At 44.6% G+C, this 26828-nt stretch overlaps 1 protein-coding gene across 2 annotated transcripts in view; it reads right to left on the reverse strand.

Annotated features, from left to right (window-relative positions):
• Positions 1-2786: 2786 nt before the first annotated feature.
• Positions 2787-26828, reverse strand: part of INTS9 (integrator complex subunit 9) — a 74121-nt gene continuing 50079 nt past the window's right edge. For both annotated transcript variants that reach the window (XM_065631151.1, XM_065631152.1), the window contains exons 13-17: positions 22552-22676; positions 21105-21272; positions 7206-7304; positions 4960-5097; positions 2787-4203 (exon numbers count right to left, since the gene is read on the reverse strand). In XM_065631151.1, coding sequence (XP_065487223.1) covers positions 4027-4203; positions 4960-5097; positions 7206-7304; positions 21105-21272; positions 22552-22676 — 707 coding nt within the window. In that variant the 3' untranslated portion in view covers positions 2787-4026. The remainder of the gene's footprint in view (positions 4204-4959; positions 5098-7205; positions 7305-21104; positions 21273-22551; positions 22677-26828) is intronic.

Below are 26828 nucleotides of genomic sequence, written 5' to 3' on the forward strand. Positions count from 1 at the left end.
GAGCAGCCGATGGGGCTCAGACCCAACATCTCCCTCCAGCCTCTCTCAGGTCACTGTGACCAGGTTCCTGAGGAGGTGACACCACCGGGGTCCTGAGGAGGTGACCACTGGATTCCCAAGGAGCTGACACCACTGGCTTCCCGAGGAGGTGACCACCAGGTTCCCAAGGAGGTGACACCACCAGGTTCCCAAGGAGATGACACCACTGGGTTCCCAAGGAGGTGAGCACTGGGTTCCCAAGGAGGTGACACCACCGGGTTCCCGAGGAGGTGACCCTGGGCTGGCTCAGGACGCTCATCAGGTGGCATCAGGTCCAGCTGCTTCTGCAGTGACACTGACTGGTTGGGGACAGCTTGAGCCTGGAACTTAATTACTTGGTCCGCTTGTTTTTATTAAGGCTCACATTAATGGAAAGAAAACACAATATACGTCTCTCCATCCAGGAATACCTGTGCCATAAAAGCCAGCCAAGTGCAGAAAGTCGATTTTTAACCTTTTTTCCCCGTTATTCTGTGGCCCAGTGATGCAGCTTTGGCTGCGCTGCGCGAATGCACGGGATGGGAGCTGCCCTGAGAATGAATCACTCACCAGAGACCAAGGTGCAGCCCCGCAAAGCTGCAAAAAACACTATCTGTGTTTAACTAAGGTTGATGAAGCTCAGCACGGGACGTGGGACTCCCATGTCACACGTGGTCACGGGGACCTGGGGTGGCCACAGCACAGTGAACACCACACAGTGGCCAAGGGGATATTTTTTTGCTCCTTTCTGGAAGAAAGAAAGTGAACCCAAGTACCTTTGCTGTTTTGTTCATTAAATCGCGCATCTCATCTTTGCCACCCGTCGTATTCCACCCTGGCCATTTGCAGCAATCCTGGGCTGCCCTGGTTACCTCTGCAGGGCCGACCCAGCCCCAAGAAATGCTGTTTATTTTTCTTCCTCTGCGCAGAATGAACAAGCACTTAGTTTTGCTAGTTTAATTAAGATTTTCTATTGAATAATCTCCCCCTAGTATGTTTGTTTTTTTCCAGCAGGCACAACCTTTCAGTTTATAAGAAATGAATCAGTTTTCAGATGCTGAACTGGAGCAGCGAGAAGTTCTCCTGCCCAAAAGGACAAGAAAAAAATGTAAAAACTTTTAAATTGATCTTTTTTTCCCCCAGGAGGGTGGGGAGCCATTGAAAAGCCATCAGCTACCAGATAACCTGATAAAATATCAGTGTGGCTGTTACTGGCAGGGGTCAGATCTTTGCAGCTCCAATTAGGATTTTAGTGTGAGAGCCCAATCGCATCAGTTGCCTTTCAGTAGTGAACCAAGCTCCGAAATAACAGTTGAGCTTAAGCACAGTTCTAATCCCATTAATCAGCACAGCAGCCCCCTCCCAGTTCCCAAATTGCCTTCAAACCACTGTGCTTTTAACATGAATTCTGCCGCAGCAGCTTTCAGCTGGAAGCCTCCAGGCAGCCTGAGAAGGAGGATGGTGTGATTTTTATTTCCCAGAAGGGGAAACTGAGGCACTAAGCCAGGACTGTGTCCGGAAGCAGCCAGGTAGGACTAGATGGGATTTCTCTGGTTCTGTCAAGTTGAGCAGAACGAAGAGATTTCCACAGGGGGCTGAGAGTAGTGTATTTATTTCTGCCAATTACACACTAATCATTCCTGTGGAGTGGCTGTTGTGGCCGATACAGGATGTCTCACTATCCCATATAAATATTTCCTTAATACCTTGAGCTCAGTAAAGTCTCTGGGTCTAACCTGGCTTTCCGTATGACAAGGATGAGAACATCGAGAGGTTATTGTCCCCTGACGTGCAAGGCTGGTTGGACTGCGCAACTTCAGCAAGGACAGCAAATCTGTCACCTTCCTGCCCTCACACACCTGCAGATTCGGAGAAACACAGAGCTCGATTAAATCTTTTACATCAATGAATCCGCAGCCCTGTTACTGCAGGGCTGTGTGTGACACAACCACAGAAATGTCATGGAGTCACAGGATGGTTTGGGTGGGAAGGGACCGTCAAAGCTCCCCCACTGCCCCCCCTGCCATGAGCAGGGACATCTGCACCAGCTCAGGTTGCTCAGAGCCCCGTCCAGCCTGGCCTGGGATGTCTCCAGGGATGGTTCAGCCACCACCTCTCTGGCCAACCTGGGCCAGGCTCTCACCACCCTCCTCATCCCCCACAAGCTCCACCGAGTCCTCCATGGCAGACACAGACCTAGATTTCTCAACAACCCCAGGACTGCCCAGGCTTGGCCAAGCACCAACGCACAGCTATGGGTCCGGCTTCTTAAAGCCACAAGTGAAGTCCCTTCTAACTATAAATGCAAATGAGTATATTCACAAAATGAAGGCTCTGGAGCACTGGGACTGGTGTAGGTAAGAAGGAGAAAGACACTGCCAAGGACTCATATTTTACACTCTTCTCTCTCCCTCTGCATCCTCAGCTCAGCTCCGTTTATCACACAACCTCCGTGTGTTAAGAGTAATCTTTTTGGAGATTTAATTACAAAGTGAAATATGTCCAATTCTTTTATTCCATTTTGGAGCGATGATAAAGAAGCTGAGCTACTGCAAATGTTGTAAACTCTTATGAGGATTAATGCTACCGCAACAGGTTTTTTATCACATTAATGATACCATTTCTCTCACGCCCATGACACAGACACAAAGCAAAGGGTATGGATGCTGGAGTCCGTACATCCAATCGAACAGGAATCCTTAATGCGCACGAAATGTGATGTGGAAACTGCAACAGCAAACAGTTTTTATTACAGAGCTGTTCCTCCACTGCCTTAATCTCCCCAAAGCTATAAACTGAAGGAGTAGTTATATTTTACAAATGTGTATATACACGCACAGGCGGATATGGAATAAGCATGCAGATGCTTTTATAAACCACAAAATGTGCTTCCTCCTTGGCAGGCTTGCTATGCTTTTTATTTTTAACACCAAATAAATACAAAACAACCCAATAAAAACCGAACAGCAGTAAATCTGAGAAACTGGTTGCTTTTAAAAGCAATTCTATTAACTAAGTGTAGGCCCCAAATATACGGTTTGGGGAGTGAAAATCCTGCCCAGGTCTCCAGTACAGATGGCTTTGTATAAATGGGTCAGTATTTCAATCAGGATTTGGGATAGTGGGAGGTGAGAAGGCAGGTTTTTGGAAGGTAGAAACAAGAGGCACTTAAATCCCAAAGGTTTTTCATGAGCACTAGGAGTTTACCTGCTTTATCCACTTTTGAAAGTACCTTCCTGAGATAATTCCTCCTCTGACTATGGAGGAACCCAGGAAAAAACAGTTAATTGTGTGTCTCAGTGAAGAGTCCAGAGCTGGGTGGACAAATCTGGTCATAACACGTGAGGGTGCAGCGTCAATAAACCCTTTGCATTGCTGAAGCGTATAAAATTCCTCTGCTTTTGCAAGGAATGGCCAGGCCCGTGCTGCTTCAAAGCCGTTCTGCATGTCCAGCATAGCCCTCTTCTTCTATTTTGATTTTTTATAATCTTTGCCTTACCAGCTTTCTCACTCCTCTTCGCGCCAGTGAAACACACACACATGTAAATGGAGGCCAGAGAGGAAATTTGGTCTAGTAACTGGGAAGAAAACCAATATCTTAATATCTGAGGCCATTGTTTCAATATTCTTGGAGTTTTCTCAGGGAAAGGATTGGGGGGTACAACACTGAGAGGGTCACGCAGAGAAACGTCTGCGTCTGCACACAGTTTCACCCTGACCTTGTAAATATACACTCTATTTATTTCCTCTGCAGTTCATATCTCCTCTAAGATTACAACTCCCAATTTTACAGAACGGGAATCCTCTCTAAAGTAGTCCAAAACCAGTTAAAACAAAAATTTAAAAATAGATACATATTAAAAATACTTCCTTGCTTCTCCATGAAGGGAAGGTGGTTTCTGGTCTCTTAGAATCAGGAAATTCTCTCTCCTTGGGGTGACTCTCTGGAAAACTTTTAGCTCTGGTGCTCTGGGGTGTCTCCTTGCAGAGTGGCACAATGTCCATGAGCTAAAATTTCTGCAGGAATTTGAGAACCAGGTCGCGCAGCTTCACCCTCAGGGGTTCGTCGTTGTCACAGATGATGTGTGTGGAGTCCTCCTCGATCTGAATGAGGGTTTCTGCTTCCTGGAGGAGGACGATGTGGCCCTTGGCTGTGTCCTCCACCTTCACGTCACTGAACCCATGCTAGAGGTAGAGTTGGGGAGGGAGTAAATGAGAGAGATGTTACTACAACTCAAGAAAATGGGTGGAGATGAGACCAGAAACACAGAATCATTTTGGTTGGAATAGACTCTGAAGATCATGGAGTCCAACTGTTCCCCCAGCCCTGGCACTGCCCCATGTCCCTGAGAACCTCATCTCCGTCTGTCCAACCCCTCCAGGGATGGTGACTCCACCACTGCCCTGGGCAGCCTGTTCCAATGCCCCACAGCCCTTTGGGGAAGAAATTGTTCTCCACATCCAACCTCAACCTCACCTGGCGCAACTTGAGGCCGTTTCCTCTGGTCCTGGCGCTTGTTCCTGGGGAGCAGAGCCCGACCCCCCCTGGCTCCAAGCTCCTTTCAGGCAGGTCAGAGATCAGAAGGTCTCCCCTCAGCTCCTGTTCTCCAGCTGAACCCCCAGCTCCCTCAGCCGTATAATTCGTCATTCGGTCACCTCATCTTCACAAAACTTGTAGGAACTCAAATACTTCCGAGACCTCCTCCCCACTGTTCAAATTCATTGGAAATCAGCTGATGAATCCAAAAGTTACGTGGGGGAAAGTCAACTACCCAGAGTGACCCCAAAATCTCTGCTTCCATTCCCACATTCCCCAAAGTGCTTTGCTAGCTCTTAGCCCCATTTCCAGCCACACTAAAATTATTTTCCCTCTCTCTGCTAGCAAAGCAGCGTGTTTCTGAGATGAGGAGAAATGGGCTTGAACCACCAAAGACTTATTACCTTCTCCAGCGTCTGCACAAACTGGTCCACAGGAATGGAGCCGCTCAGCAACGGCTTCAAGGGTTTGCACTCTGGCACATCATCACTCACTCGTTTTCTCTTCTTGCTGGCGGGAGGTTGTGGAGGTTTTGGAGGGAGCTAATGGATGAGAAGATGCACAGTAATGAAATGAATCACATCAGCTTATTGTAATTTAGTCGGAATAACAAGCACGTGAAATAGAAAAGCAATACTGATTTTGTTTTCAGTGACTAAAGGGAAATACTGCGATGTTGAAGGGGAGAGGAGAAACCCAGCCTTGTGCTCCATGGCACGTCTGCACGCACAGGCCACCACTTCTAGAAATAAATTAGTAGTTTTAGTTCAAATCTCCGTCATCCTAAAATTTCTGTAAATTCAGTTCTGTTCAAATTTGTCTGACTTAAGACCGAAGCTTTTTATTTTAGTATTCAAGTACTCTGCAATTTTTTCTATGAATCATGCTTTAAAGAAGTCGACGCCTTGGAAATCCTGCTCTAAAAGATGCAACAGGTTGGGAAACAGGCAAATTCAGGACAAGTAACTACTTGGGGAATGAAAAAAATGGGTAATTTATTCCTCACTGCCCTCAGAGAAGCGAGTCTTCAGGAAGAACCTGAATACAGACAATATGAGAGATGCTGCAGTGCCTGAAAAATCACCGGACTGTGATCTGGATATAATTTTGTGCTGCTTCAGAAAACTCTGTGCTTTAACTCGTCCCTGAGAGCAGCAGGGAGGGGGAGGCAGGGGCACCGCCAACCTGTGTGTTGCTGCACGTGCAGGCAAGGTCTGGGGATAACTGAGCGCTTCTGAAAGAGCATTTCATTTAATGGAGATGAAAATCAGATTCCTATAAAATAACAGTGAGGAAATTATCGTGTAAAACTAGTCCATGTGTCTTGTGCCAAGTTAATTAGGTTGGAGAAGCATCAGCACTCGTCTTTCCCAGTGAACAAGGAACTCAATCCCTGGGAAAAAGGCGTTGGAGGAAATTTCTCCAAACTTTTGGCAGGACCATTTGCCTTGGATGTGTCTGCACAACACACAGGGAATTCGCCTGGAGCAACCCCAGAGTCTTGTAGCACCCGTACCCAGCAGGTGACAGACTGGGCTCCTCTCTACTCTGTGTCTTTCCCACCATGTAGCATCACACCTGAACATGCTGCTGTGATGTCCCTGTGTTTTTTTCAACAGCAACAGGTGTTTTTGACACTTAGGAGAGAAATGCCGCCTGCTCAGGCTCCAGTTCCACAGCAGTGATGCACCTGAGTCACTTTACAAACCCCACAGTTTTCCCTGAAGTTGGTGGGCCTATGTGCATGTCTCACATTATTTGTGCATGAAAAACTGTCGTGGTGGGTCCCAGGCTCAGATAATTCTGACAGATACCAGCACACTGACTGAGCTCCACCCATTTGTGAGGGCTCTGGCATTTTAAGCCTAGGTCTGAGTTTATTTGGCATCAGGAATCAGAGGATAGAAGGCAGTAAATCAACAACACAGAGGAAAAAGCAGCCTCAGACCAACTGCATTTTAATATTTCGATTCGTTCAGTGTTGCCTAGTGTTCCTAGGGAATCGACTTGGAAAAAGTAAGACAGCGTGTCTGCTGTGCACTGATATAAATCCTTAATCAATCTTTATGTCCCTGCATTAAAGCCATTACCACACTAGGCCCTCTTCCCAAGTGCTACGCAGGTCCCCCAGACATCATCTCCCTCTGCAGAGCATTAATTGCAGTGTCAGCCTAAAGGAGGTACTAGGGAGAGAGCAGACACTGCCACTTTGCACAAGGATGTAGAATCTGCTTCTTGGGGGAAAGGACGAATTAAGGAGGACGGTCCCTTCACATGGCTAACATTGTAGGTCACCTCTCCCCTCTGACCCTCAGCTCCATAAGAGCCCGGTGGATGCTGATCCTGGTGTCTGGGTTATGGCAGAGAGCTGTGCGATTTGTAGCCTCTCTTCACGGATAATCTCACCTCCTCTTTTATCTTAGCCAGGCACACAGCCAACGACAAAAGGGGAGTGAGATTTATTTGCATCCCACTCTCTGCTCTAAGTGTAATTCCTCACTCCTACATTCCAGGACAAAGCATCTGACAAGGACTCTGCTCCGGTGGGGAAAGAGTGGTTGGAGAGGTTGCCTCATGAGAATAGCTGGGGTCCCAGATGGCAGGAGACGTGGTGTAAGGATATTTGTCTCCCTTTCCCATGATACCGTACCTGCAGCACATGCTTGTTGTCTTTAGTATGCAACATGGCAGAAACTGTTGCTAAGGAAATACCCGGCTTAATCTCCAAGGGCACAAGCGAATCTGCAAGCTAAAGCAAAAGAAGGATTTTGTTCAGCAAGAGATAATCTCAAAATTTGTATGAATCCAGCTGTGATTTAAATTGGCAGCGTGGTATTTTTAAGCATGGACTAATGAACTGTAAACTCAAACCCACTGATACAATGACAGAGCACTTCTCTTACCTGCTTAGCCCTCCTTCCGGCTCTTAGATACCGATTTTCACACCGCTATCAGAGCAGTGCAAGGTTTTCAGAAACTAAGACAAGTCACACAAAATATAACAACCTTGTTTAAAAAGACATCAACTACTTTGTTAATGTTTTGATTAGTAAAACTCATAAACTAATTCAGCTTTACTTATTATGTTTGTTATGTTGATGGACAATGAAAAATGCAAGCCAGTTTCAGTTCAGGCTGGAAGAAAAGGGTTTGTCCTTAAGAATCCAATGGCTCTGTTGACTGGTTTGAAATTTTTCCTTACAACACTGCGTAGAAAACCCGTACACTGCCTTTTATATCACTCTTTTCTGAAAGAAAATAACATTTAGACTTGGCTCCAGCTTTGAATTCAGTGGCAGCCTCCCAAGATGCTCAGCGTTGAGGGTGTTGGCAGTGAATGTGGGGTGGGCAGTGAGACTTGCAGAAGTTGGCCGGCCAGGAAGCAGCTCTTCCAGACGTGTTTCCAAGGGAATGCTGCAGAAAACATGGCTCGTGAGCACAGAAAATTATTCCTTTTTTACCTCCAAGGGAGTCCTAGATGATAATGCACTGGACACAGGGTGTTCTGGGGTCCTGTCTTGTCCTATCTCTTCCAACCAAAATGATTCTGTGATTCTATGAAGTCAAAGCATGCTCTGTGTCTGTGGGGAAACCCTGCAGGTATCTCACAAAATAAAAACAGGTAAGATTGCTCATGTGTTATACCACTGCATGGAAGAACTTTCCAGCTGTGAAGACCAGTAACACCTGATGGAACAGAATCTACTTGGCTGTTTTTCCCAACATTTGTACCATCCACCCACTCAGACCATCGCCCCATCTCATGTATTAATAGAAAAAGGCTCTACAAGAAGATCTTCATCTGAACTTCATTCCCTTTCATCCTCAAACACCTCCAGTCGGAGCCAGATATTAAGAAGAGCTTAACCTCCAGGTGAAGGAGCATTTTTGAAGGTTCAGCCATCACTGAAAGCAGCACTTCATGGAGCAGAGCTCTGGAGAACCAGCTATCATCATTGTCCCACCAGCAAGGCAACACCAGCTCTCTTTAGCTTCCCAGGTGCTCCCGTGGATGAGAAGTACAAAGAGAAATGGAACGGATTTCAGAAAAGCAGAATATATTTCTACTTTGGAGATAGTGCACCCGAGGCAAAAAAAGATGAAATTCCTCAGCAAAGGCCATTTAGTGAATTTTCAACAGGATCTAAACCAGGAGAGGGATGGAGCACAACTGGACCTTGTCACTTCTCCAGAAACATCAGGCACAAATACTTTACTGCCAAATACTCTGGTCTGCTGTAAATTAGGATTACAGAGGTGATCACTATTACTGGAAAGCTCTAATCCTCGTGAATACAGAAGCAACTGAAGTTGACTTCAGAAAGCAACTCACTACTGGCCTAATCCTTTTGCCATCAAAGCCCTGCGGTTTTTCTGTTGGTTTCAATGGCAGCAGAGTTCAGCTCCTTCTTCTGAAAACCTTACCTACCACTGTGAAAGTTGCAGGAACGTTTTGAGAGCACCTCCTTGAAATAAAACAGTTGGATAAATGATTGTGCTGCATTCGAATCCCCTAAATTTCGCACATATTCGGACTTGGTGAATCTTAGAAATCAAAATTTCATGAAGCAATCCACATTGCTCTCTCTCTCTGGGCCTCTGTTCAAGACCTTTAAAGCAGTCAATCTGAATACAGCCTTTACAGTTTGTTGTTGAAGGCTAAGAGAATGAAAATATAACGATAATCACTGCTTCAGATTTCCCCAGCACCTAAAAATCGTAACGCTGGCAGCACTTGGCAGTGGCCAAAACCACTTTCCATTCCCACCAACTTCCAGAGGAGGATCAACACAAAATGGGCTCTAATGAAGAATATACGGTGAAATGACAAACACTGGAAGGAGAAAGGTCCTTAAAAAACAGAGAGTCGCCTAGAATCAAAGTCCTCTTCTGCCACTGAAATACTTTGATATTAACATTTATGTGGGTTTTAACCACACAGTTGGTTAACAGCAACACTTTAATTACTAACGGTCAAAGAGACAGTAAGACAGATGTTCATTTTTATTTTTTCTAAGATCTTGCTTCATCTCACAGCCCTCTTCAAGTTGTGGCCAATGCTTTTATTATAGAAGTTCACTGACCCAAACCAAAAAGGTCATTTAATCACATCCAGTAATTCACCCACCAAGACCAGCCAGCACCGCTACATTCCTTTCCACTGACCTCCTGCACACACACATCACAGAACTCTTCCAAAATGTCGGATTAAAAAAACCCTTTTCAGAGAGATAGCAAATCTTGCCTGTACTCCAAGCAACGGCAACTCCAGCATTTCCCCTCAAAACTTTAATTTTCCTTGCAGCTAGGAAACCATGTCTTATTTCAAGGTTGAATTTGTCCAACTTTCAGCTGCTAGATCTCGTTATGGCTTTGTCTGCAAGACTGAAAAGCCCCCCACTATGCAAGAATAAATGTTTCTTCCTTCCAGTCATTATCACGAGTCTAATGCCACATGCTGGCACCAGGGAAGTCATGAAAGCAGAGCCGCACGGCACTGAGCACCAGCGTCGCATTAATCAGTCCCCATGAGCGCTTGGGCTGCCTTAAGACAAACCTGCATGTGTATGTGTTCTGTGTATCTCATTTTTTTTTTAATTCCTCCTGTTAAGAAAAGTTTAAAATAGAGACCACCAACAAAAGAAGTTATTTACTCTCAGTAGCCTGGGACTGCTGATGTGAACGTTGTCGTGGTTGAGGGAGAGGAGAGTCAGTGTTGCAGTTCTGCTCCCATGATCTGAGCTTCCACCTATGTTTTTAGGGAGTAAAGACAGTTTTATCACAAACTGCAGGTGAATCTGTCATGTAGGATTGCACTTCCCACAACAAAACGAGATTTGACACATACTATGTGAGCCCGAACGCTGTTGTTGGCCAAAGTATAGTTGTTTATAAAGAACAATGCACACAGGCTTGGTTATTCTGAAATCTCTACTAAGGCCTTCACCACAGACAACGCTCCTAGATTTAAGGTCAAGAGCAGTCACCAGCCAAAAATCCTCTTGTTGGCAATTTGAACAATGACTGAAGATGGGATCTGAAACTCCTATTATTAAAAGAAAAAAAAAACACCAAAACACTGAGGCTGAATGATCGGTGAATAAAATGGGGAAAGGACCAGAACTTTAGCACACATGGTCTTGGTCCTATGGGAGATTTTTCCAGTGAAAGAGATCGGGTCAGTAATTAAAATCCCCTTAACTTGTAAGATCTGAAATTCTCTGATGTGTACACTAGATTATAGCATGCATATCTAGAAAGGGAGACAGCTGGGCTTTTATATCAACATTAAGTGTCTTTTTTCCAGATTTGCAAACTGTGCATAAGGGGTAGGAGCCAGAGTTGCAACAATGGATCAAACCACAGAAATCAAAGATATGAAACAGAGCTGTGAAACCACTGGGAAGGACAGACCCATCATGAACTCAACACATTGCAAATCCTTGGAAAAAATAAAGAAATAACAAAGCTGTAATATGTTCCTTGGGGCAGGAGTCAGTTTTGTTCAGTGCTTGTGCAACACTCACAGCTCAGAAATCTTACTGAAGTGTCCATTACTCATGCTACCATACTGCAATAATAAAATAAACGGAAGGAAAATTAAAAAAAAAATCATCAGAAGTGGATCACCTGCAACTAACACAACAGCTTTCTCTGCTAAGCCAGCTGCTGAGGGAATTGGGGCAGCCACCGTCTGAGCCTCATGAAGGAAGCACGAGGAAGGTACCACATGGGAAATGACAAACTGTGGATTTCTACAGCAGTCCTGAGGTGGGGAAAAAGCTGGTTAAAGCAAAGATATCCTCAGACAACCACGGAGCTGGTGCTGCAACTCCTGAAGGGTCAGTCTTGAGCCTACACCCACGCGATTTTTATTAATGACCTCGGTGCAGAATGAAGAGTGTTCAGAAAGCCGCCCTGAAGTTTGTAGAGGCAGGTTTAATAGAAAGAAAACTCAGGTGAAGAACTAGATGACCTCCAGAACTGGAGGAAGAAAAACAAGATGAAATTCAACAGCATGAAATACAAGGCCAGGGACTGAGCTAATACTGAGAAATTCTGCTGTGAGCTGGCAGCCGCTGGAAATGACAGAGGTGAAGGGTTCAGGTTTATTAGTCCATCTCATGAGAACCGAGAGTCACGAATGTGACATGGCCATGAAAAAGCTAAATGCAACTCCAGGAAATATCAGGTAATTCTAGCAGAGCTATTGCTATTATATTTGCCCCAGCAAGATCTCATCTGAACTACTTGTAAACCACGGGTGACTTAAGTTCAACTAAGATATTGTGTGAGCTGACACAGGCAGGATGCAGGAACAACCACAAAACCATGGATGAAATGCGAAGAGTAAATGTATTTATTTGCTAGAGAGTCACCCAACCTGCTGCTTTCACCTGTATTTCAGAGATTTCAAAGATGCCCACAGACGTATCTTACCACCGTGCTTTGACCTTTCCCATTGCAGGGCTGGAATCTCAAGCATGTTCCATAGGATGCCTCTAAGTCCATCACAGACCTGTTATCGAGGCACAGATGTTCTACTTGTCCAACATACAAGGCTAAACAACAATTAGTATGACATATGTGTTTTTCTACACCTTAGCTGCAGGTCACTTGAGCATCTTTATAATTCTCCTTGCCAATATTCTGTTATTTTCCCACAGATACACTGATTAGGGCAGGAGAAGCTGTCTTGTAAGAGGAAGGTAAATAACTTGGCTTGTTTAGCCTGGCAAAAAGAAAGCTAAAAGGAGAATTCGATTATTCTACATCAACACCGCAGGGAAAATACCAACAAAAGGGAAAATCTATTTATGCTAAAACATGATGTTAAGAATAAGTATGTGCAGACCAGCCATGAAATGCATAGGCTAGAAATTAGGATTTTTCTCGCCATCAGAGACAGTGGGGGTTTGAACAGCATTCTAGTGGGAACAGCAGGGGCAAAAGGCTTCACAATGTGAAGCTAGTGCCTTACATTTTTTGAGGCACATTATAAACACTATTACTAACCGCAGCTGGGTTCTGGCCATGTAACCCATGAGGGCATTTCCATTTCTAGGTGGAAATGATCGCTTAGAGCCTTGGAGCTTGGCAGGTACGAAGAGATTCCCACCCAGATCCTATCCCCTAAAGAGGATGCAATTTGCATGTGACAGAAAAATATCCTCTCCCCATTATTAGAGAAACCCAAAGATTTTAAGATGCGTGTGCCTTCAGAGCTCCCTCATCAGGCCCCAGTGATCACCGTTTCACAGACGTTTTTACGATAACTAAAAGTCTGAACAGAGAACAACCTGCCTCATCCTCCCATCCCTCCACTCACCCTGCTCCTCACACACATCAAATCCAGTTTCCAGAAGCAGAAAAGCATCTTCCCAGTGCACCTTTAATAGGAAAAGAGCAGACACAGAAATGCATGAGAGATTATAGTGCAGGCAGAAGTCTCCAACAGACTCAGCCTTGGCTCGATACCATCTGCTAAAAGAGGCAGAGTCTGAGTGCAGGAAATCTGAAAGTACCAGATCCTGCAGAAGAAACAAAATACATGTGGTCAAACACATGTGCCGAAGGGGAAAGGTCTAAAGATGTAAATATGCCTGTGGAGAAAGCATTCATGACCAGCAAGCGTATGAAACGAGGCACAAGTGTGCTGCAGGTCACCGTGCAGTAGAATGGAAATTGGGGAACCTTTCCAATGAGACTTAAAGGAACCAAGTCATTTCTAACAGAGAAGAACAAACATCCTAGAACTAAGGGCATCTATGTAATCGTTAGTGGGTGATTTGAGTCATGTCTTGTTGGGGTTTCAGCCTCAGATTTTACAGAATCCAAGAGTTTTAAATGGGACGATGAAGTTGCTAAAGTAACCCTAACTTAACAGATCTTTCAGTCTCTGTGGGGCTGCTACAACTCTCTCTGGAGTGGATTTAAAGTCTCATTAACTGTAGTGGATGAAGAATCATAACTTAAGTATCTAAAGTTCTTTTTATTGCTTAAAAATGCCTCCATCTTAGCTTTACTCTTCCACAGAGCTAACCTCTAGTGGTGAAATAAAATAGGCTGAAGGTTTGGTCCTGCAGTTTGAAGCAATGAAACAAACCCCTTCTTCTCCACGTCCAACTAATGGACCAGGGCTCCAGATCAACATGATGAACCTTGTGTCCCCAAAGCCTGGAAATTGAACCAGAGAGACGTACTGACCAACCAACAGGAAATAATCCCGGCTGGGATTACAAACAGTAGTCTTAGTACAAAAGCTAACCACTGGCTTTTTGCCAGTCCTGTGCCAAGTTTTAAGGAGGTATTTAAGAAGAGTAATGAAGTGGATTTATGGCTGTTTAATGCAACTCTTCCCCAAGATGTTGCACAGACTGGGAGCAGGAAGGAAACAGTTGTTTGGGGAACTTAGAAGAAGACGGTGAAAGCCAAAGCCAGCAGAAGCAGAAACCAGCCTCAAACCTGAATGAAAAACACCACGTAGGGGAAAGATACGAAAATAAAAAAATCAAAATATTCAAAATATTCAAAATGTAGTAACCAGTTTGCGGGGCATAATGCCAAGTCAGAATGTGATGTTGTTGCAGCTGATTGGGAAAAAGAGAGGTGAGTGCCTGGCTAGAAAAGAGCGTTATCTTACAGCCAGCCATCGAAAATGATGGAGGGACAAACCACATATTAACGTGGGCAGGCAAAGGCAGGCTGGGGGCAGAAAAGCAGATCCAAGTATCATCAATCTAAATAGGACAACCTGTGGATGAGACCAACCAGAGAAAAGGTTCAGAAAAAAGATAAAATGTGAAGGGACTGAGGGATAACACATTCAAAGCCCAAAAAAGAGAGGAGGAGGAAGGAGAGTTCTCTGCAGAAGAATGGCCAGGAGAGAAACGGGAGTGAGGTGGGAGACACTTTTAAGAAGGAAAGAATGGCTGATGGCTTTGAATGCTAATGATGTAAATCAGGAAGACGGCAAGATGACAGTGGTTCTAGCTTTGTCTAAGAAAAGGTTGGTAAAAGCTGGGAGAAGAGTAGTTTTGGTGGAACGTCCAAAGGGTCAAGTCAAATTTGGAGGCCTGTGCTAGAACGAGGGAGGGACTCCAGGCAATTTTACAGCCAGTGGATTCAGTGAGCTTGGAGCTGATCGTAGCAGAAGCAAAGCAGGATGGTTTTATTTCATTTACTTTATGGTAAGTGAGGCTACGGCATCTTCATACAAGGGGGAACAGGCGGGAGAAAAAGGAATGGAGAGATCGGGAGATTGGATAATATGGGGTCAACAAAATAAATCAAGGGTTAGAAAAAAGACAGAAGTCAAACTGAAACATGGGAGGAAGTTGGAGAGGCAAGGTGAAAGCCATGGTTTTGCCTCCCTTTCTCTCAAAAAGGAGTTGGCAAGATCCTGTGTGGAAAGAGAAGTCAAGAAGGGGAGGGTGGATTGAAAGGTACAGAATTACAATGGGCCGCCACGTGGCTTTTTTCTTAATTCTTCTCTGCAAGACTTTCTTATAATTTCACCTCATGTCAGGCTGTGCATTGCACACTCACACTCTCCTATACTGGCCTGTGTCCTGAAGAACTTGCAGTCAGAGTATTTCAAAAACATGGAGCCCTCACTGAAGTCAGGCTGCTGCTGAAAGAAGTGAGCCGCACCATTGTTCAGCTGTAATTAAACTGGAGGCACATTATTTGCTCAAACACTAGTGTTTAATTTATCTGTTTGCTCCAGAAGGTGTTTTCCATTTTCCCGTTGTTCTCCTGTGAATAGACAATGCCTAACCAATTTCCAGGAAGCAGTCTTTCTCTTTATTACTTTTTAAAGCGAAAGGCAGATGCCGAGAAGAACAAATGAGTTAAAGTGTAAAGGTTTCCACAATACCTTGGAGAGTCATTCCAGCCTGGTGCTTTGGGACTGTTGAAATCTCTCTCTAAACAAAGGCTGCTCTGAGTGTAAATCTCATTAACATACAACAGTCCAGCTTGACCTGACTTTGCTCTTTGGTGAAGTGATTGAAATGTAGACAAGCTACAGCAGTATCACTAAATTTGCATTGGTCTGACAGGCCAGAATTTGAACCACCGAGACAGTTTTGGAAAGGAAATTTCACATTATCACATGGAAAGGAAATTTCACATTATCACACCGTCACTGCGTATTGACTGAAACCAGGCTCAGCCAACTGTTTGGTTTTCAAAAGCTTTAAGAATCCAGACAGAAGTTTGAGCATAGGGTCATTTCTGAGAAAGGGCTGTGGCTGTCAGGAGAAGGCCCTGATCAGGACTTCATTGAAGCAGATGCTCTTTTATGAAACTTTTAGCTACTTTAGACTCAAGTCTTAGCCCTGGAGCAGATCTAGCGATTACTTTTTCTTTTCCCAGGGTGGATTTCATCATTCCATTTTTGCCTAACAAGGTTTTGACAAATAACAAGCCTTTGCAAGGTTTGCTAGGACCTATAAAATACCCTTTCCAATTGCCTCTTGAGACTTAACCAAACCCCAGAGATGGTGGTAGCCCACATGCAATAAATGACCTTTCCTTGCAGTGCAGAAATTCCTATATATTCAGGCACCATTAAAGAGTCTTCCTGGATGAAACTACTGAAAAAGGGACATGAAGCAGCCAATACTCTCCACCAGGGAGCGTCCTCTGTTGTATTTGCGATCCTGTCTTGTACAACCCACCCAGCAGAAGGGGACGATCTTACTATTTTTTGCCACCACTGTGTAACCCCTGCGTGAAACCACCAGGTCGTCTGCAGCTGCCTCTCTGAACTGACATCCTGATGACCCCCCCGCACAACAGGACAATGATCCTTTGGGACTACCTGTTGTGAGCGGTTACACAGAGGAGGAGGGATCACATTTATCAGCTACGCTGCGAAGACTCAAAGACCAAAGTCAGAGAGGGTGGGAGACAACATACCATCCTTCCCGTGCCTTATCACCACTCTGCAGGTCAAGCTGGAAGCAAAAACCAGCCTCACACGGTGATGTGATGAACACACGTTTTTGCACCAAGTTGGTAAGTGCAGCTTTGGAAGCAGGGAGAACACCTGGACATGGAAAATCACAAGATGCTTCTACTCCCTGAGCACAGCTAGCTTTGAAATTAGGACTCCCATGTGAATATAATTTGATGTTATTTGTTAGAGGGAAAAAAAAAGGCTATTTCTGTCGGTATTCTTGTCTGTGCAGCTTTCTGCTCAAACTCTCCAAGTTAGAGTGAATGCAATAGAAACCATCCCTCCTTTTCCACATGCTTCTTTGATACTCATTCCCGGGTTGGTGAATAACACATTGTCTACAGCGCGTCCTCCCTCCAACACCTCAGCAGTTTTGGGAAGTGCTCTTATTTCTGTGCACTGTTTTTAGAAGTACAGGAAGAATCCATTCGCTTCAGTGACAGCACCTAAAAACCACTGGAGATGTGGGTTTGAGAAATAAAGAGCATTTTCACATTGGCGACAGACGATGAGGTTGAATCCACGTGGTTTCTTGAACAGGAACTTGGCAGGAACAAATGTATGAGGGCTGGTGAATATTCACCTGTAGCATCTGTGCTAATCTGCATTCTGTTTGCAGGGAAAGCTGGTATCCACCTTCTTCTCAGGCTGACACAAGGGACAGGGTCACTTACACCCTTTAGGGCAAAACCCAAAGCTTCAGTGGAATCTAAATAACAGGGAAGCCGTGTGCTGGTTCTCTGCACTCTGAACGCGAGATTTGTTTTAGTCATGCCGGTGAACAGAAGCCACATTTTACTAGTCTTAGGTTTAAAAGGATCCAATAAATATGCACATTTCCGAAACGATTAAATATACAGGCCATGATGGAGTTGTGTCCAAGTATATTTTCTAATTAAAAAACCCCTCCTTGTCTCTGGCAGTTCTCTAAGCAGTGGGCTGGGCAGGCTCCAAACAGAACCGACACACAAAGCGGACACACAAAAAATGGTAGGAATGGGTATTGCGGACTGGCTGAGGGATTTTGTTACATGGGTACCAGTTCTGTACTTCATGTTGGGCTTAACTAAGGGTAATTACTCCCTCTACCTTCTGATTAAACATACACTCACATATTCGATAGTTTCCAAAGTGCAGTAACACCTCCTTGTAAAAAGCCACTGTCACCTTTGATCCAAGGACACATTTGTGCTGATTGGATTGTCAAAAAAATATTTTAAGATCATGCCTGTAAGAATATTGGTCACGGTTCGTATTATGGGTACATTTATATTTGATTTATGGGGTTAATAAATTATTAATAGGTGTTGCAGGCATAAGTAGCCCACATTATAGATGGCTGGAAGCAACCCATTAACCTGTTGGACTTCAGCAGCCTGTATTAATTAGGAATTAACCATTTATTGAAACTGTTGTAGTACAAATGAGCCATTTCACTGCTATGCCTTTAACATATGACTGAATGCTGCTGCTCAGGGGAAAGGGTATTTTTGATAGCAGATACAGTTGGGGAAGGAGAGAGATGACTCCTGGCTACTAAATCCCAGATCCTCTGGATCCTTTTCGTGGCCCTGGGCCATTAATTCAAACTGCGGTGCCTCTACTTATATTTAAACTGGAGGTGACTGGCTTGTCTCACAGATGCCTAGCAGAGTTTGCCCTTTATTTTGTATTTTGAGATCCAGTTCAGGACATACTATGATTCTATGATCCGATATATCCCTGCAAAGGGCAATTATCTCTCTGGGTGAGAATTAAGGGGCAGGCTGGCAGGGGTGACACTGTTGTGGGAGTCTACTACAGGCCACCAGATCAGAGTGAGGATGTTGATGAGGCCTTCTATGGGCAGCTGAGCGTGGCCTCACAGTCACAGGCTCTGGTTGTTATGGGGGATTTTAACTACCCTGATGTTTGCTGGAAGGACTACTCAGCCAGCCAGCCTCAGTCTAGGAGGTTCCTCCAGTGCATTGACGATAACTTTCTGATGCAAATGGTGGAGGAGCCGACTAGGAGAGGTGCGCTGCTGGATCTCGTCCTCCCTAACAAGGAGGGTCTGGTTGAAGCAGTAAAGGTGGGGGGCTGCCTTGGTTGCAGTGACCATGAGATGGTGGAGTTCAGAATCTCCTGTGGTGGGAGCAGAATACCGAGCAGAATTGCAACCCTGGACTTCAGCAGGGCCGACTTTGGCCTTTTCAAACAATTGCTGGAGGAAATCCCGTGGGCAAGGCTGCTTGAAGGTAAAGGGGCCCAAGATAGTTGGTTAACATTCAGGGACTGCTTCTACCAAGCTCAAGATCAGAGCATCCCGACGCACAGGAAGTCAAGGAAGGGAGCCAGGAGACCTGCGTGGTTAAACAGGGAACTGCTGGGCAAACTCAAGTGGAAGAAGAGGGTTTACAAATCATGGAAGGAGGGGTTGGCCACTTGGGAAGAATATAAGGCTGTTGTCAGAGGATGTAGGGAGGCAACTAGGAAAGCTAAGGCCTCGTTAGAGTTAAACCTGGCAAGAGGGGTCAAGGACAACAGAAAGAGCTTCTTCAAATACATGGCAGATAAAACTAACACCAGAGGCAATGTAGGCCCACTGATGAATGGGGTGGGTGCCCTGGTGAAAGAAGATACAGAGAAGGCAGAATTACTGAATGCCTTCTTTATCTCTGTCTACTCTGCCGGAGGCTGTCCTGAGGAGCCCCGTACCCCTGAGGCCCCAGAGGAAGGCAGGGCAATGGAGGAGTTTGCCTCAGTTGATGAGGACTGGGTTAGGGACCAGTTAAGCAATCTGGACATCCATAAATCCATGGGTCCAGATGGGATGCACCCGCGGGTGCTGAGGGAGCTGGCTGAAGTCATTGCTGGACCACTCTCCATCATCTTTGCCAAGTCTTGGGAAACGGGAGAGGTGCCTGAGGACTGGAGGAAAGCAAATGTCACTCCAGTCTTCAAAAAGGGCAAGAAGGAGGACCTGGGCAACTGTAGACCGGTCAGCCTCACCTCCATCCCTGGGAAAGTGATGGAACACCTTATCCTTGGTGCCATCTTAAGACATATCAAGGATAAGAGGGTCATCAGGGACAGTCAACATGGCTTCACCAAGGGGAAGTCGTGTTTGACCAACCTCATAGCCTTTTATGAAGACGTAACAAGGTGGATTGACAATGGCAGAGCGGTGGATGTGGTCTACCTTGACTTCAGCAAAGCATCTGACACCATCTCCCACAGCATCCTCACGGCAAAACTGAGGAAGTGTGGACTGGATGATCGGGTAGTGAGGTGGACTGCAAACTGGCTGAAGGAGAGAAGCCAGAGAGTCGTGGTCAATGGGGCGGAGTCTGGTTGGAGGCCTGTATCTAGTGGAGTGCCTCAAGGGTCAGTTCTGGGACCAATACTATTCAATATATTCATCAATGACTTGGATGAGGGAATTGAGTGTACTATCAGCAAGTTTGCTGACGACACCAAGCTGGGAGGAGTGGCTGACATGCCAGAGGGCTGTGCTGCCATCCAGCGAGATCTGGACAGGCTGGAGAGTTGGGCGGGGAAAAATTTAATGAAATATAACAAGGGAAAATGTAGAGTGTTGCATCTGGGCAGGAACAACCCCAGGTTCCAGTACAGGTTGGGGAATGACCTATTAGAGAGCAGTGTAGGGGAAAGGGACCTGGGGGTCCTGGGGACAGCAGGATGACCATGAGCCAGCACTGGGCCCTTGTGGCCAAGAAGGCCAATGGCATCCTGGGGTGTATTAGAAGGGGAGTGGTTAGTAGGTCGAGAGAGGTTCTCCTTTCCCTCTACTCTGCCCTGGTGAGACCTCATCTGGAATATTGTGTCCAGTTCTGGGCCCCTCAGTTCAAGAAGGACAGGGAACTGCTGGAGAGAGTCCAGCGCAGCCACGAAGATGATTAAGGGAGTGGAGCATCTCCCGTGTGAGGAAAGGCTGAGGGAGCTGGGGCTCTTTAGCTTGGAGAAGAGGAGACTGAGGGGTGACCTCATCAATGTTTATAAATATATAAAGGGTGGGTGTCACGAGGATGGAGCCAGGCTCTTCTCGGTGACAACCAACAGTAAGACAAGGGGTAATGGGTTCAAGCTGGAACACAAGAGGTTCCACTTACATTTGAGAAGAAACTTCTTCTCAGTGAGGGTAACGGAACACTGGAACAGGCTGCCCAGGGAGGTTGTGGATTCTCCTTCTCTGGAGACACTCAAAGTCCGCCTGGACACCTTCCTGTGTAACCTCACCTAGGTGTTCCTGCCCTGGCAGGGGGATTGGACTAGATGATCTTTCGAGGTCCCTTCCAATCCCTAACATTCTGTGATTCTGTGATTCTGTGATTATCCTGACCATACTTTTTCCTTGCCCACAATTTTTTTTTTCAATTCCCATTAGTTTACACAGTGAAATTCTCTCTCAGAAATACTTCTTTCTTAACCCTCCATTTGATAGAAAGTGCTTTACATGATCATAGTCAACATTAAGTCACAGCCACAAGATATCTTCAGTCAAAGGGGCTACTAAGAGCAGTAGCTTGAATTTGGCTGCATGAACAAGAAGCCACCTCATTTTCCCCACTTTTTTTTACTCACTTCCGGCATGATTTCGATTTTCTCGTAGCGCCGCTTGTAGGGAAGCGTCAGGACCTCTGCTCGGCGGTAGGACATGGGCGGGGGCTGGCAGTCTATCATCAGGTCTGTGCGATGAGCCTGGGTGGGGGGTGGCTGCGTGTACTGCTCCGGGCAAACCACGTGGAGAGGCTGGAAAAGAAAATCGCGGTGACTTATAGAAACATCTGGCTGATTCTGTGCGTTGCCCTACAACAGTAGTCATTGCCGTAAGGAGGTTTGCAGATTGTTGTTGGCAAGTTCATTAATTTGCATGAAAACAACATCCCGAAGATGCAAAATCCAGAAGATCCAGTCGGTATTGGAACAAATTGTCCAAGGAGCAGGGATGCTCGGCTTTGTGTACAACAATGTCTAAATTTGTGGCTTTAATCACCATTTCGATATCAGCAGTCACGTTAGCTGCCATAAGGAGATGAAAAAAGAAAAATATTCAATAGCTTTTTCTTCCAAATCCTTGTTATTGGAGCAAGTAGTGGTGGAGACCATCACAAGATGGCACAGAGTGAGGCAGATATATCAACAGGCAAGGCTGCAAAAACATAAGCAAAACAAGCAACTCAGAGTTTTCACGGAGTTTTTAACATGGAAGAAAATGCTTGTCAGAAAAAACAGGCAATGGCAATTGCGATCAGGTGTGCAGTGACAAGCCAGGCCACAGAACAATGACATAAAATGATCCCATCATCGCTGAGAGGTTCGGAAGAACCTGTATTAAGATTTTTACATTCAACCAGCTGAAGACAGAGCAAAGGGAAAAGCTCAGCCAGGAAAAATACTGGGGATTATTTTAATTATGTCAGGAGTCAGAAAGCAAATTTCAGTAGAAACAAATTGGATGGATGAGGAGAGGCCACTAAAGCCAAAAAGAGTTGGGGGGGAAAGCAGAGACAATACGAATGCTCTGGTCTTCTTCCTAGACAGGAGAAGTCTGGATTTTTCAAATGGACTAAGGAAAGCAGTGGATTTGGAAGCGAGACGAGAGTGGAACTCCAGAACAGCAGAGCCAGGACCCAATCAATTATCAACTGCAGGTTAATGAGCAGAGGAGATGATTAAAGCTGAGGGTGCTGAGGATACTCAGCACTTGGTACCCTTTCCATTAAGACTGTGTTGGATACAGCCATGCTTACTCATACAAACCAGAAAAAGAATAAGAGAAAAAAGTGATTACGACTACATACACCTCAAAAGGAGGAAAGGAATGGACACAATGTTTGCTCAAAGCTTTTAGGGATCTTCCAGCCACCCTGTGCCGAGATCAGCGGTCGCTCCAGATTCATTTTGGAGCAAGAGAGCTCAAAGCTGTTGTCTTGGTTTGGCTATTGTTTAATGTAACTGTTGCTCACAATCGATCTATTTATTTTTGGTGTGTGAAGAAATGTAAGAAAAGGCAATAAAAATGCATTACCTGGACTTCTTTGAGTAATTTGGACACCTGAATGAAATTCAGTCTTGTGTCAATGGGACAGTAAACGCATTTCATCGCCAAAGGTTGGTAAGGAGCCAGGGCATCCAGATAACAGAAATCTGGTTCTGCAAAGAGAAATGTTGAAAACACTGAGTGCCCCTTAAGAACAAAGATGGTCCAATTCCTCTCTGATTCCACGTTCTAGTCTAGACATGCTGTTGTTCGGCAAAGTTAATTCTGTTACAAATTTCTCTTCCCTTCTTCCTTCCCCCACCTGTTATTTTCTGTTAATTTGATGAAAATTATGCCCACAATTAGTCTTACCTTAATCAAGCTACCGAGCAATACTATTTCATTTGAAGACATTCTTGCATGATTTTTATAACAAACTTAATCAAGACAAAAACATATCTCTTCTTTTTAATCAGATCCCGTAAAAGAAGGCGAGATGTGTGAATTTTCGCTATCATAAGGTAACCCAAATGTCAGCTTGTTTTTCACTGTGACAAAAATGCAGCAGCAAAGTTGTATCTTGATAAACCTGTACCCATGTCCTCTGCTGCAGACACATTACCTCCCAAATCCTCTTTTTTCCTTACAGTATGTATATATATATATATATCTGTACTCTTATTATCGACTTTTAAAAATCAGATTAGAGGTTTGCCAGAGAAAAGTCGTGCACTGAATGGGCTTTTGCTAACATAGAGAGTAATATAACATTGAGAATACGACAGAAAAATACAGCTTTTTTGGTGAATGAAGAATACAGGTCTCATAGGTGACACAGTGTAGGACACACGTGGCCACTTGATTCCGGGGGCCACCAGCTGTTGATGTCGAAAAGCTTATGCCATCGCTATCTACCCGATAATTGTGGCATAGATCACATAAAGGGGATGCTAGAAAAGGAAAAATCGGTATTAGTTTGGTAAGTACGAAGTGAGAAAAAGAGAAATAGATGCATAAAGACCTCAAAGCACAACCTGCAGAGTGAAGGGTAGTTGTGAAGCACCCAGCCTGGCTAGAAAATGGTATGAGGTATTTCCCTGGGATCTGCTCAGGCTGTGAAAAAAGATGAACTTAAAGGAAACTTAAATACAGAGAATTCAGCCGAGATTTCCACAGCCGTCCTCTATGTTCTTACAGCACCCTGAGGAGGGCACTAGCTGAATTTCTTGTGCAGACAGCAAGAAAAAAACGTTCTTCAAATTTACCACAGGATGCTCAGCACCCAGCACGGCATCCGACATTTAATATTAGGCCTCATTCTACTGATAAAGCCCAGTTAATTGCTGGCCTAAAAATCTGCTGCTGGCTAAGAATCGGCAATCACGATGTGGTTATATTTACCCTCTGAGAACAGAATGTGGCATCAGCCCATGATCCATATGTTTGGAATTGTCAAAGGGATAATTTTCCCAAGTTTAAAGCGATTGTCAGAATAACTGCCCGGGAACATCAAAGTGAGAAATATTAACAAAAAACGATGGTTGTACAAGAATATCTTACTAGATGCCCAAAAAGCCATGAATCCACAAACAAAATAAAAATGATACTGGGCAAAAAGCCATGCTAGTTAAAAGCAGATGTGTTAGTGGCAACGAAACAAAGACTAAAAATATCGATGTAAAAAATGGGAGTTAATGGCACTAAGTTTAATAGCAATGGATAGAAGTTTAAAAATAAGAATATCGAGAAGGCTGCCAGTTGAAGAATGATCAGCGGTCAATTAGAGTTAAATCAGAAGACATTTTAAAACTCATTGGGGAAAAATGGAAAACTTCAGTCAGGCACAGGCCCTCTGCTAGAGACGTACAATGAAATTGCAAATAGTAAGTTTAAAAATTACTAGAAGAGAGCTTTTCCATCCCATCTGGTGTTGCGGATGACATGAAGATTTGACTGCTTGTATCTGAGAATGCCATGACATGGCACCTATTCACATTATTTTTGACTCAGTAGGCTCAGATAATCTACAGACATGGATTTTTTTCCCTAAGAACCTAGAATAGCATCCAGTCTATGGTCTCTCTGAACAACGAAGAAGAACATAAGTAGCCTTGGAAATGTGAGAAATTCTAATGAAGGAATCCTAACAGAGGACTTTGAAGGTTTCAAACACGTGAAAAACATAACTTGAGCTGGTCTCATAGCAAACTCATGTGAAATAAAGGAATAACTGTTCTGAAACTACCAAAAACCCAGAAGTCACCTGCCTGATGGAAGACAGTGTCTGTCAAGGACACATACATTTTTTCTGACAGAATTACAGGTCTTGAGCTTTTCCCCCAAGACATCTGATTTACTACTGTGTGACACTGAGTTATAAAATCTTCCACTGCACAGCACTAATGTGGCACACATAAACTGCTTTTAAGATCTCTTAGGGAGCTGGTTTTTAAAGCATTATTGTTATCGGAGGGAGAGCAAGAAGCAGACTTTTTTCAGCCATGTTTTCTTCTACCGTTTCTTTGTGGCTTAGTGGTATTCAATATTTTTAATCAATAATCTATTCGATACTGCTTCAGTGGTAACATTTGCAGATGCCACAAGCAAGGAGAGCAGCGCCACAGCTCACTCACGGCGGGTGTCCTGTCTATGGGCTGCAGCCGCTGTTTTAGTCCATATTGCCTCGTAGTTGTTTTTTATGTTACAAATTGGGAAGGTGGAGACTACCTGGCTCCTGCGGGCTGAACAAGCAGTGTCATCATTAACAATACTGCATGGCCTGTAGTTTAAGGCCTTAATTGCTAGGAACTAGGACTCTGTAACGGGAAAAGCTAGAACATCATCTGCTATCACATACTGTTTCAATGGACCAAATTTATTTCATAACTACAGGAGATTTTAAACCTAAAACAGGAGGAGATAGATAATAGCCGGAGAACAGGAGACTGAGGGGAGACCTTCTTGCTCTCTGCAACTGCCTGAAAGGAGGTTGGAGCCAGAGGGGATCAACTCTCTTTCCCAAGTAACAAGCGATAGGATGAGAGGAAACTGCCTCAAGTTGGGCCAGGGGAGGTTTAGATTGGATATCAGGAAAGATTTCTTCCCAGAAAGGGCTGTGGGGCATTGGAACAGGCTGCCCAGGGCAGTGGTGGAGTCACCAGCACTGGAGGGGTTGAACAGATGGAGATGAGGTTCTCAGGGACATGGGGCAGTGCCAGGGGTGGGGGAATGGTTGGACTTGATGATCTTGAGGGTCTCTTCCAACCAAAATTATTCTATTATTCTAATTAAATAATAAAAATCCTGAGGATCAGTGGAGGTGCTTCAGATTTCCACTGGATTTATTAGGACCAGAAGAATTTAAACGGCTAGGAATTTCTGTAGACATAGATGTCTCTGTTCCAGCTGAGACGGTGAGAAGAAGTAGGAACATCCTGTCGAGCAACCTGCCTACAGAGTCCAAAAGCCACAGACAACCAGTTTAGGAAACAAACTAAATCTGGAATCACTGTGCTCTCCAAGGTCACCACAACCAAAGCAGATCTCAACTGGGAGTTTCATTTGAAGTATAAACTGCGAATGAATATCAAAGATGATGACCTAATGTATCCACAGGTTGTTATGACCATCATTCAGATGCCTTAACAACTTGCCAGGTCCGCGTTCCAATCGAAGTCTGCTCTATGTCCTCATTTCACGGAAGGATTACATTTTAATACAGAAAGGTCAATTACCTCTCCTTACAAGAAGGCACAGAAGAAAAGTTCTTGCCATTAAAGGCCAGCTCCTGACACCCTCACTGACAGTGGGTGGCACATTCTGAACATGATTAACGGCACTGATTTCCTAGGGATTAATGAAACACACACCCCAGTATGGAGCATACATGCTCATGCTCTGGTTTTAATTGAAGTCTCAACTGGAGGAGAATTCACTGTGTCCAAGACAATGCATACCTATATTGCAATTTTACCAATTACTGTAATTAGGGCATATCTCCTGAAACTACCTCAAAGGTCGAGAGTGACAGGTACGGCAGCAGTTATGACGTCTATGCTGTAGGACCAGATACCACCTCCCAGCACCATCACAATCTACGTTTAAGTGTCTCATCTGCTCAGCAGGAACCTCCATTAATCTTCCCTTCCCTTGCAGCAGGCCTAATTACACCCTTCTTTAAATCTTTCCAAATTGGTTTAACAGTATCATGATACTGTGACACTTTTTGGTACCAATATTGTGAAAGAGTCAAAGGGACTTGCTCATCAGTAGCCTCAAGTCTACAGTTAAGAAAACAAAGAAGGAAGGAAATAATAGTTTCTCAG

The sequence above is a fragment of the Caloenas nicobarica genome, chromosome 3 (assembly GCF_036013445.1).
Source record: "Caloenas nicobarica isolate bCalNic1 chromosome 3, bCalNic1.hap1, whole genome shotgun sequence".
Classification (NCBI taxonomy): Eukaryota; Metazoa; Chordata; class Aves; order Columbiformes; family Columbidae; genus Caloenas; species Caloenas nicobarica.